Here is a 9,392-nt window from a genome sequence, read left to right as displayed (position 1 = left end):
GCCGTTCCTTTTTTAACATGTTAAAAAGGAAAAAATATCATATAAATTAAAATCTAGGAATTATAATTAATTTAGGAATAGGAACTAATTAAGAAGTTTCTGTCAAACTAGCTAGTGATTGATAAATAACCAAATCCCTTCTGTATATGCATCATATAAAAATGTTTTATAGACAGATTAGGGATGCTTTTATCCATGTTTATTTTTTTCATTTTAAAACTTATTTATTATTATTACTTAATTAATAATATTATAAGTAACTTTTTAAATTTAAAGTTGTTCTCGGAGCAGCAAAAGGGGGAAATTACTTTGAAAGTTCTAAACATTCTCGATATGTTTGTTATTCAAAGTAGAGAAAAGGGGGTTGAAGATAGAGAGAGGCTGCTGTTTATATTTAATAAATAAATAAAGACTATCTGTTTTCTTCGTGTGAAACTGAACTTTCCCTTTTCTCTACATAAGAAGCTATCTAGAAAAGTTTCTATCCTTGGACCGATATGAAGAATTTTCTATAATATTGCAAGTTAAATATATTTATATATATATATATATATATATCATCTTCACCTTCAAAAAACAAGAAGCTTGACCATCTCCTTGAGTTGTGTATAGACGAAGAAAGTACAGTGCCAGCTGAAGAAGAAAGCCAGACATAGAGTTTTTGTTTCTCAGGTGACAATTCTTTCTTAGATTTCTTTTTCTTGTTTTGTTGTCTCTTCTTATTTATAGGATTCTGATTAACCATTTTCAAAGATTAGTTGGACATCAAAATTACTCTAAAATGGTTGAAAATTTTGGTTAACATGTACAGCTCGTACGTGAAGAAAATTACCTAAAAACTCCAGATATCCTTCTCCTTTATGAATAAGTCTGAAAATATTTTTTTTTTTTACCTGAATATGAGTTTAGATTTTAAATTCCTTTTTGGTTTTTTGGTAACTCCCTCTTTATTCCCCTCTCCCTTCCTATGATCTCTTGTTAGCTAGCTTTCAAGATTTTATTATAATATGTATGTATACGTGAAAGAGATTTGTACTTGAGTCTAATATTTGCGATGTTTCATTATTATTTTTTATATATGTTTAAAAAAAAGAATAGTTTTTATATTTGAAAACTTTTAATTTTTTATTGTACTCTTAATAGCACACTTTATGATATCGAGTATAAACTCGGCTACATATATTAATACAGAGATAATATTTGGTTATCTATTTGCGTTGGGCGTGAGGTGGGATGGGATTGTGTGGGCAGTGGGGGCCGGGTAGGTTAGTGTAGTAGTATCGGTCCTATGAGCAGCTAGGTGGAAGAAAGAGAAGGAATTAATGATACTACAATTTCATTTTCTTTTCTTTCTTTCTTCTTTTTCTTTTCTGGCCTTTATTATGTTATTTCCAACAGTAATAACATACCCAATATTATCCCACGCCATAGGGTCTGAAAAGAATAGTGTGTTACGCAAACCTTATCTTTATTTTGGGAGGATAGTAATACTGTTTCCAAAAAACACTCGGCTCAGGACCATATTTGGTTTTCCAATTGTAGCTTATTCTAACACTAGTATGAGAATTGTTATAATATATTTTTTGTATTAAGAATGATCATATCATTATTCTTATATATAAGAAATACTTCAATTCCATCTTTAGAAGCCCAATTTAGTACAAGTGACGTGCTCCATCTTTTTTCTTTCTTTCTTTTTGTTTGTCTCCGTGTGTTTCTTGAAATAAAAGTCAAATTAATTAGTCTTTGTGGCAATAAATGGTTAATTGGCAGTTGACAGGTTAGAAGTTAGAAGATGGAATGGATACAAAGGAGGAAAGTGGCGATATCCCTACTACTGCTTGCTATCTTCATTTCCTTGAACTTAAGTAGTCTTGATGGTCAAATAATTAAACTAGGTGAGAAGTGAGAGCCATTTAATTTCTCTTCCTTTTCTTCTTGTAACTTCCCTTATTAGTTTGTTTTTAAAAGAACCATATAATTTTATATTTAAAAATAATTTAACTTTTAAACCTTTTTATTTTACTAATTTAATCCTTAATGAGAATCTACATATATATTATAAAATATTTAATACCTATATTTTATAACCACAAAAATATTATAATATGTTTAAAACTATAAATTTTAAAAATCTTTTTAAAAGAAAAAATATGTGCGGAATCAAACTAGTCACGTAAATTGAAAGGAAAAGAGAAGATGATAGTAGATTGGGGCTACAGTGTACCTTGATTGCTACAAAAAAGAGAAGAAGAGATAAAGTTAGGTTCGGTTTTCATCAATTCTGAACTTGCAATTATTAATGATTAGTTTATAAGATTTAAATTAAAAATATTTATTTTTGCAATTTACTACAATACAGACATATATTTAAAAAGATTTACGTTATATATACTGATAGTATAATATTACATTGTCATTATAATTTAACACGTTATATCAACTGATTAGTTATTATTTTATGAATTTTTATCGTACAGATTTACTTATGATTACTTTATAAATGATATAATTATGTAAATATTTTTAAAGTGTATAAAACATAAACTCTTTTTAAAATAATTAAAACCCAGAGACAATGGTTTTTAAAATATAATTAAACATTTTGTGACATTTGAATTCAAAAAGCGTAGCTTAGAAAGAAAGTACATTTTAATCGCACGATACTGAGATGTAAATAAATATTCAAAACCTTAGCCTACTTTTCCCATTGGGGTATATTATAATTTATCATCATAAAATTAGGAATATAGGAATACGAGAGTTTGGAAATATTTAACGGCGCTATTGCAAACCTTGCATATCAATTAAACGTTGTTCATTTCTGCAATTTATGTCCTAGCTAGCTGAAAGTGTGCTAGGATACGCATAAGAAATTGATCGTTCTTGACTTTTATATATTTTTATTTTCTTCTCATTTTTTATGCAAAATGATTTTTAAATTTTGCAGAAAAGGAATTGGTTGAAATAGAGAATGGGTCAGGATCCATGCAGCAATCAGATGATACTGTGAGGATTGATCCTTTGGACAATTTCAAGAAATACAGAGGAGGATATGACATTACGGAGAAACATTATTGGAGTGTAAGTTAGCGTCTCCAGTTAGTTAAAACATATTTACACTATTAATATGATTTAACTTGTTATAATAGGGACAGGTTATATAGTGTAAAAGAGTTTAAGACTAACTTTTTCTTCTAACATGTCACCTAAAATATTATTTTACTTTTAAATTTAGCTATTGATTTTTCTTTACATTTGAAATACTATATCAATTTTTATATTTTACGAAAATCATTTTTTACAATTATTTAGGATATACTATCCTGCTACTTATTTTTGAATTGTCATTCCATTTTTTAAACTACATTTATCAACAACAATAATAATAAACTAGTATATTCCCACAAGTGGAGTTTGAGGAGGGTAATATGTATGCAGACCTTACCTTTACCTAGTAAAAGTAGAGATGCCGTCATAATGAACTACATTTATTGCTATGATAAAATCGAATAGGAAAATTATTTTCTAAACTTTTGGTCATTTCACTTATAAGTATTACTTAATTATTAGTACATCATTTTGATTCTTATGTGAATAACTTTGTTAAATTTCGAGATATTAGCTACGAAACTTAGAAGATTGGATCATGTAGGAAACAAGTTTATTTCAAGAAACTGAATTTTAATATTTGGTGCAGTCAACCATTTTTACAGGTATATATGGCTATGCCATTGCTGTGGTGTGGCTCTTGTTTGGCGTAGGATATGGACTATTTCTTCTTGCTTCAACTTTTTGCTGCAAAAGAAAGAACAGAAACCTCAAAAAGAGATCAACTTGTCACAATGAACACTACTATCTCTGCCTTATTCTCTCAGCCATTTTCTTGACAATTTTAGCCATGTAAGTTGCTTCACAATTCTTTGCATCAAGGGTTTAAAATGTGTGTATATAAGGGTATGGTCACGGAACATTATCTACTATAACAGTAAAGTCACAAACTAATTTTTGTCATATTTAAAAGATTTATACTTTATCTACTACAACAGTAAAGCTACTAAATTTTACCAACTATAACAACATCCATCAAAGCGACTTTATAATTATAGTGGCATTACTATTATTGCGCTTGAAGTTCATTAAAGAGTTTATTTAATCTGATAAAAAATAATTTAGTGACTTACATGCAGTTATAGTGGGTAAAGCTGAGTTAAAACTTCCTCTGTCCCAATTTATGTGAGACGGTTCACATTTCGAGCGTTAAACTTCTTAATTTTGATCGTGAATTCATATTAGAATCTTTAAGTTTTTTGAAATAAAATTTATATATTTGAAAACTAACTAAAAATTACTATAAGTCACAATAGGTAAAAATTTCAAATATTTAAAAGGCATATAAGAAATTTATGGTCAAAGAAAAACTAATTTGACTCTCGAAATTCGAATGGTGCCAGATGGAGAGAGTAATAAGAAAAGGTCATTCTCCAGAGGGATGGTTTATTTCTTGAATACTATTCCTTCCATTTCAATTTATGTGAACCTATTTAACTGGACACGAAGTTTTAAAAAAATTAAAGAGAAGACTTTTGAAGTTGTGAAAATGAGGCACATATATTTTGTGTGGCTATAAATTACTGAATAAAGATAAATTGTTTCCATATATGGAAAGAGGTCATTTTTTGACACTGACTAAAAAAGAAATAAGTTCACATAAATTAAAACGGACGGAGCAGTATACTAGTATGCAAGGTTAAAGCAACTGAAACACCTTTTACAATTTTCACAGAACAGCAACAGGCCTTGTTCTAGGAGGGAACGCAAAGTTTCATTCAAGAACTGATACAGTAGTGGACATTATAATAGATACAGCAGATGGGGCATCAGAGACCATTTACACTACAACTGAAGCCATGAAAGAAATGAATAATGGCTTAAAAGGGACTGATTTAGGTAAAGAAGCTGCTGACTTCTTGATTCCTACCTCTACAAGTCTTGACAGACAGGCTGATGATATACATAGGGAAGCCAGAAAAAATAGGCGATTAATCGAGAAACTTCTCAAGATAGTGTAAGTCTCTCTCCTTAATTTGTTTAATCATTCAGTATTCAGAATTTACTGCTAAAATAATCAGAATCCGTGCACAGGTACATAGTAACTACAGTGGTTATTTCTCTAAACTTGGTTGCTGTAATTGCCCTATCAGGTAAACTCTATCTAGTTTGATTTTTTTTATATTTTGCCATTGGTTAAGTACACTGACTACTAATGGTGTGAGTTTTTTAATTGCAGTATTTGGAATACTCAAATTTAGAAGAACCCTTAACTTGTAAGTATGTTATGTCAAAATCTAATAAAAGACAAAAATACTGTACTGTACAAAATTCTGATACATTCTTGTGATTGAATGCAGGCTCATTACATTGTGTTGGATCTTTACAACTCTGTGTTGGTTTCTTTTTGGCATTTATTACTTCTTAGACAAGTATGAAAAACTATTCTCAACCAATTCTTAGCTGATATATATATATATATATATATATATATATATATATATATATATATATATTTATTTCATTACCAAACTGTATTTACTTTAGATTCTAATTAGTTATAGAAAATGATTTTTTGCAGCTTTGCTGGAGATACATGCACTGCACTAGAAAATTTCCAGTCAGATCCCTACAACAGCAGTTTGAGCTCAATTCTTCCCTGTGATGAATTGGTTTCAGCTGAATCAGTCCTTTATGATGTCAGTGAAGGGGTACATCGAATAGTTAACGAGGTAATCTTTGAAAAATTCTTATTAATTATTTCTTAGATTAATTTTGATTTCACTATCAAATGCGGACTAATTAGGCCATGACTGAACACTTACCAAGGCCTAATTCTTCACTTTTACTTTGGTAACTCTTTTGTTTTATGAGTCAATAAAGATTCCATTTTATTTTATGAATCTTGGATTACTGCAGGTGAACCAAAGGTTATCTACAGATTATGGAAATGTTGCACAAATCTGCAATCCTTTCTCCGGTCCACCAGAATACAACTACCAGCCACGAAACTGTTCATCTACTACAATTCGAATAGGGGATCTCCCTGGGGTAAGTACAAAATTCTATGAGTTTTCACATGATCACGAATTGTAATTACTGAACTTTATCCACTACTATAACACTAAAATCACAATTTTTTCTCGTCAATTGAACTTTACCTACTATAGTTCTGTGACTCTACGAATAGAGTTGAGTGATTATAAATGAAATTGGCCCCATAATCAGCATCATGAGTTAGTTCTCCGTTACCTTTGATCTGAACCCTCCTTTTCTTTGATGAAGTTCTTAAGGATGTTGACATGCACTGATCCAAACTGCAAGGGAGGAGTGATGGTCTCCCCTAGAGAATTCAACAATGTGGAGGCATACACAATTGCTCTCCAGAAAATCCTCGACGCGTACCCTGGAATGGAGAACCTAACTCAGTGTGACACAGTATTTAATGCATTCGACGATATCATTCACAAACATTGCAAACCATTGAAGAAAAGCGCGCATTTGGTATGGGGAGGACTTGTTTTCCTCTCAGTTGTAATGGTAGCATTAGTCCTCGTTTGGTCTTTCGAAGCACGACATGAAGGGAATCATCACAACTTAGATACTTCTGTCAAGCCTCATTCTGCAACAGCAGATATGCTGGAATTAGGCACAGCAAAAGAAGCCAACACAGGCTCAAATTCTATTTCAGTCATGTAAATAATAATAGATATTACTTCATTGTATCGCACAGATAGAAAAGATCATAGGCGTTAATTTAGAAGAATTATGAGAGATCAAATAATGCTCTGGAGAAGAAGCAAGCTTCGACGCTCTCCCAGACAACAACAGAGGCATCATGGTTAAAGAGCATCCAACGCAAAGCGGCCTTTCATTCTTTTATTTTGTTTGGGTACATCTCCCTGCACCCTCATCTCAGGGGACCAGAAAATGCCTTTCGTTTTTTTTTTTCCTATGGAGGAAAATGTAGTAGAGTTATAGGACCAGATTTTTTTTAGTTTTGCTTATTGTTTTCCAGAATTAGGCCGAATAGGAAATTCTTGCTTCTTCTGAAAGTTGAAGAAGCCAGCAATGGGGACAAACCCCTCAATGGCATGTCTGAAATTCATAAAGCTAGAAGAGTATTCACTTTTATTCAATCTTTTCCCACAGCTCAAGGGCATTTTGCTTCTCTATAGACCTGAAATTAAGCATTAGTATTAACTCTACCGAAAAGTAACAGTAACTTAATTCCAATTGGAGAATGGAAACTTAATTCCTTGTACCTATCATAATGCATCTTTTTGTACTTGAGAAAACTAATTGACTTGAGCTAAGTACATAAATGCCACAACAATGACAACAACAATAATACCTTAATCTCAAACAAGTTAGGATCGATTATGTTAATTCTTATTGTTCATGTCACTTCAGTTCAGCTCATTAGTTCAATATTATTGAAATATTCGTTCCTCTAGCAGTGAATTGAGCTGAGCATGACTTCAAATATAGTCCAAAGGTGTTAGGTATTGTTAGGACCGAAAAAAGTCAGGTGTCATGCGGAAACTAGTAAAGCAAACCTTCAACGACGATAAATCAGACAACAAAAGAGAAATCTACCAAACGAGACACAAACATTTAACGTGGTTCGTTTAACTGACCTACGTCCACAGGTGGAGATAAGCAATCCACTATATAAAAAGAGAGTACAAAATATCGAGAGAACAACCTCACGAAGAGGCAAACACAAGTGACACACTAACACTTATCCCGTAAAGTTCTCCCCCTAAACACGACTCTCAAGCCCCCTATGGCTACATTGTGGATGCTACTGAATGAGAAGGACGGATCTTCAATTTATAGAACTCCAAACTTTTTCCTACAAGAAAAGGGACTAGCCAAATATGGAAGAATTATATTTTCCTTCTAGGAAAAGAAAAACCCAATTATGGTAAATATGTTGTCCTTTCTTTCATGAGATAGGAAAACCAATTATGGTAAGAAAATCTGGACAAACACCTAACAATTCTCCCCCTTGGCCTGAATTTTCTGACAAAATAAACTTGATCCACCTTCTTCACATAGCCTTCAATAGGTCGCATCTCCAAATCTCCGCCACAAAGTTTGTCCCAACGTGCGTAGCACTCCGGTCAAATTTCTCAGACAAAAATCACGATTATCGTCAAATATGTTGCGGCTAGAACTGAACCTGCCAAGATGAACCTTGCTCTGATACCACTTGTTATGTCGAGGAAGAGGCAAACCCGAAAATAAAGAATATAAAGAACACCAAATTTTAACGTGGAAAACCCTTCAAATCGAAGGTAAAAATCACGGGATCACAAAGATCCAAAAACTCCACTATAAAAATAACAGGATTACAAAAGTTCTCCAAATTGGCTACACAACAAGTGCCAAACACGGAGCAACAATAACAACAAGAGCAACAACTAATCAATTGAAGAAAGAGGAGAATCCACAAAAATGAAGCTGCTGTTCGAGGCTCGAAATCAGATGCTACGGGCCTCCAAATATGATCTCCACCGTTCAGATCAAACACCAAGATGTTACGAACACTCAGTCAAAATTTTAGCCCGAACCAACGGTTGACGAATCAGAAAACTTGATTTATAGTTGGCTGGTCGGAATAAAAATCTGCAGCAAAACAAATACTTTTCTTCTCTCTTCTCTCTTGATGAAAGCTCTCTCAAAAACCACTCTTATGTGCTTAAGTCTTTCAAAGACTTGTATCAATAAGCATAGAATAATTCTCCAAGGTTGTCCTATTTATAGATCATGAGTGGTGCTTTCTCTTAAAGCCAAAACCCACTCAAAATAGGAATAAACCGAATCCAATTCCAAATAGGAATGGAAACCAAAAGAGAATAGGATTAGGCCATCGGGCCTTTGGCTGGACAACATGCGCATGTGCCCAACAAACTCCCCCTCCAGCCAAGGGGCCAAATGTGTCTTCAAGTAGAGGAACTATTGACAGGCTTCATGCCTGCCAATTTTCTGCAATACGCATGCTTATCTGCAAGCTTAACTACGAAGTCCTCAGGCTGCTCCATATAAATCTCCTCATTTAAATCACCATGAAGAAAAGCAGTCTTGACATCCATCTACTCAACCTCTAAATCTAGACTTGCAGCTAAGCCTAGAACCACACGAATAGAAGACATCTTCACAACAGGGGAGAAAAATTCATCAAAGTCAACTCCTTTCTTCTGGCCAAAATCTTTAACAACTAACCTCACCTTGTATCTAGGCGCAGAGGTATGGTTATCTTGCTTTGTTCTGAATATCCATTTGTTAGATAAAGCTCTCTTACCTTTCGGCAATTTCACTAACTCATATGTGCC

At 32.7% G+C, this 9,392-nt stretch overlaps 1 protein-coding gene across 3 annotated transcripts; it reads left to right on the top strand.

Annotated features, from left to right (window-relative positions):
- The first annotated feature begins 450 nt into the window (after positions 1–450).
- LOC109244475 lies at positions 451–7,213 on the top strand. 3 transcript variants are annotated; one of them, XM_019411572.1, is made up of 11 exons: positions 451–672; positions 1,781–1,898; positions 2,951–3,084; positions 3,701–3,903; positions 4,787–5,068; positions 5,146–5,204; positions 5,291–5,327; positions 5,412–5,483; positions 5,633–5,783; positions 5,971–6,102; positions 6,337–7,213. In XM_019411572.1, the coding sequence occupies exons 2-11, from the start codon at positions 1,796–1,798 to the stop codon at positions 6,748–6,750; spliced, it is 1,587 nt and encodes a 528-aa protein (XP_019267117.1). In that variant the 5' UTR covers positions 451–672; positions 1,781–1,795; the 3' UTR covers positions 6,751–7,213. The 3 variants fall into 3 exon arrangements, with proteins under 3 accessions (XP_019267117.1, XP_019267116.1, XP_019267118.1); XM_019411571.1 differs by having other exon boundaries at positions 452–672; positions 1,774–1,898; XM_019411573.1 differs by lacking the exon at positions 1,781–1,898 and having other exon boundaries at positions 453–672.
- Positions 7,214–9,392: the final 2,179 nt, after the last annotated feature.

Source organism: Nicotiana attenuata, unplaced genomic scaffold (genome assembly GCF_001879085.1).
Source record: "Nicotiana attenuata strain UT unplaced genomic scaffold, NIATTr2, whole genome shotgun sequence".
Lineage (NCBI taxonomy): Eukaryota > Viridiplantae > Streptophyta > Magnoliopsida > Solanales > Solanaceae > Nicotiana > Nicotiana attenuata.
This window is presented reverse-complemented; position numbering and strand designations above follow the sequence as displayed.

Bases quoted from the DNA above. Each gene is read 5' to 3' on its own strand.
- LOC109244475 (XM_019411572.1), top strand. From the start codon at position 1,796: ATGGAATGGATACAAAGGAGGAAAGTGGCGATATCCCTACTACTGCTT. The intron at 5,205-5,290 runs GTAAACTCTATC...TTTTAATTGCAG, and splicing joins TGCTGTAATTGCCCTATCAG to TATTTGGAATACTCAAATTT. The intron at 5,328-5,411 runs GTAAGTATGTTA...GATTGAATGCAG, and splicing joins TTTAGAAGAACCCTTAACTT to GCTCATTACATTGTGTTGGA.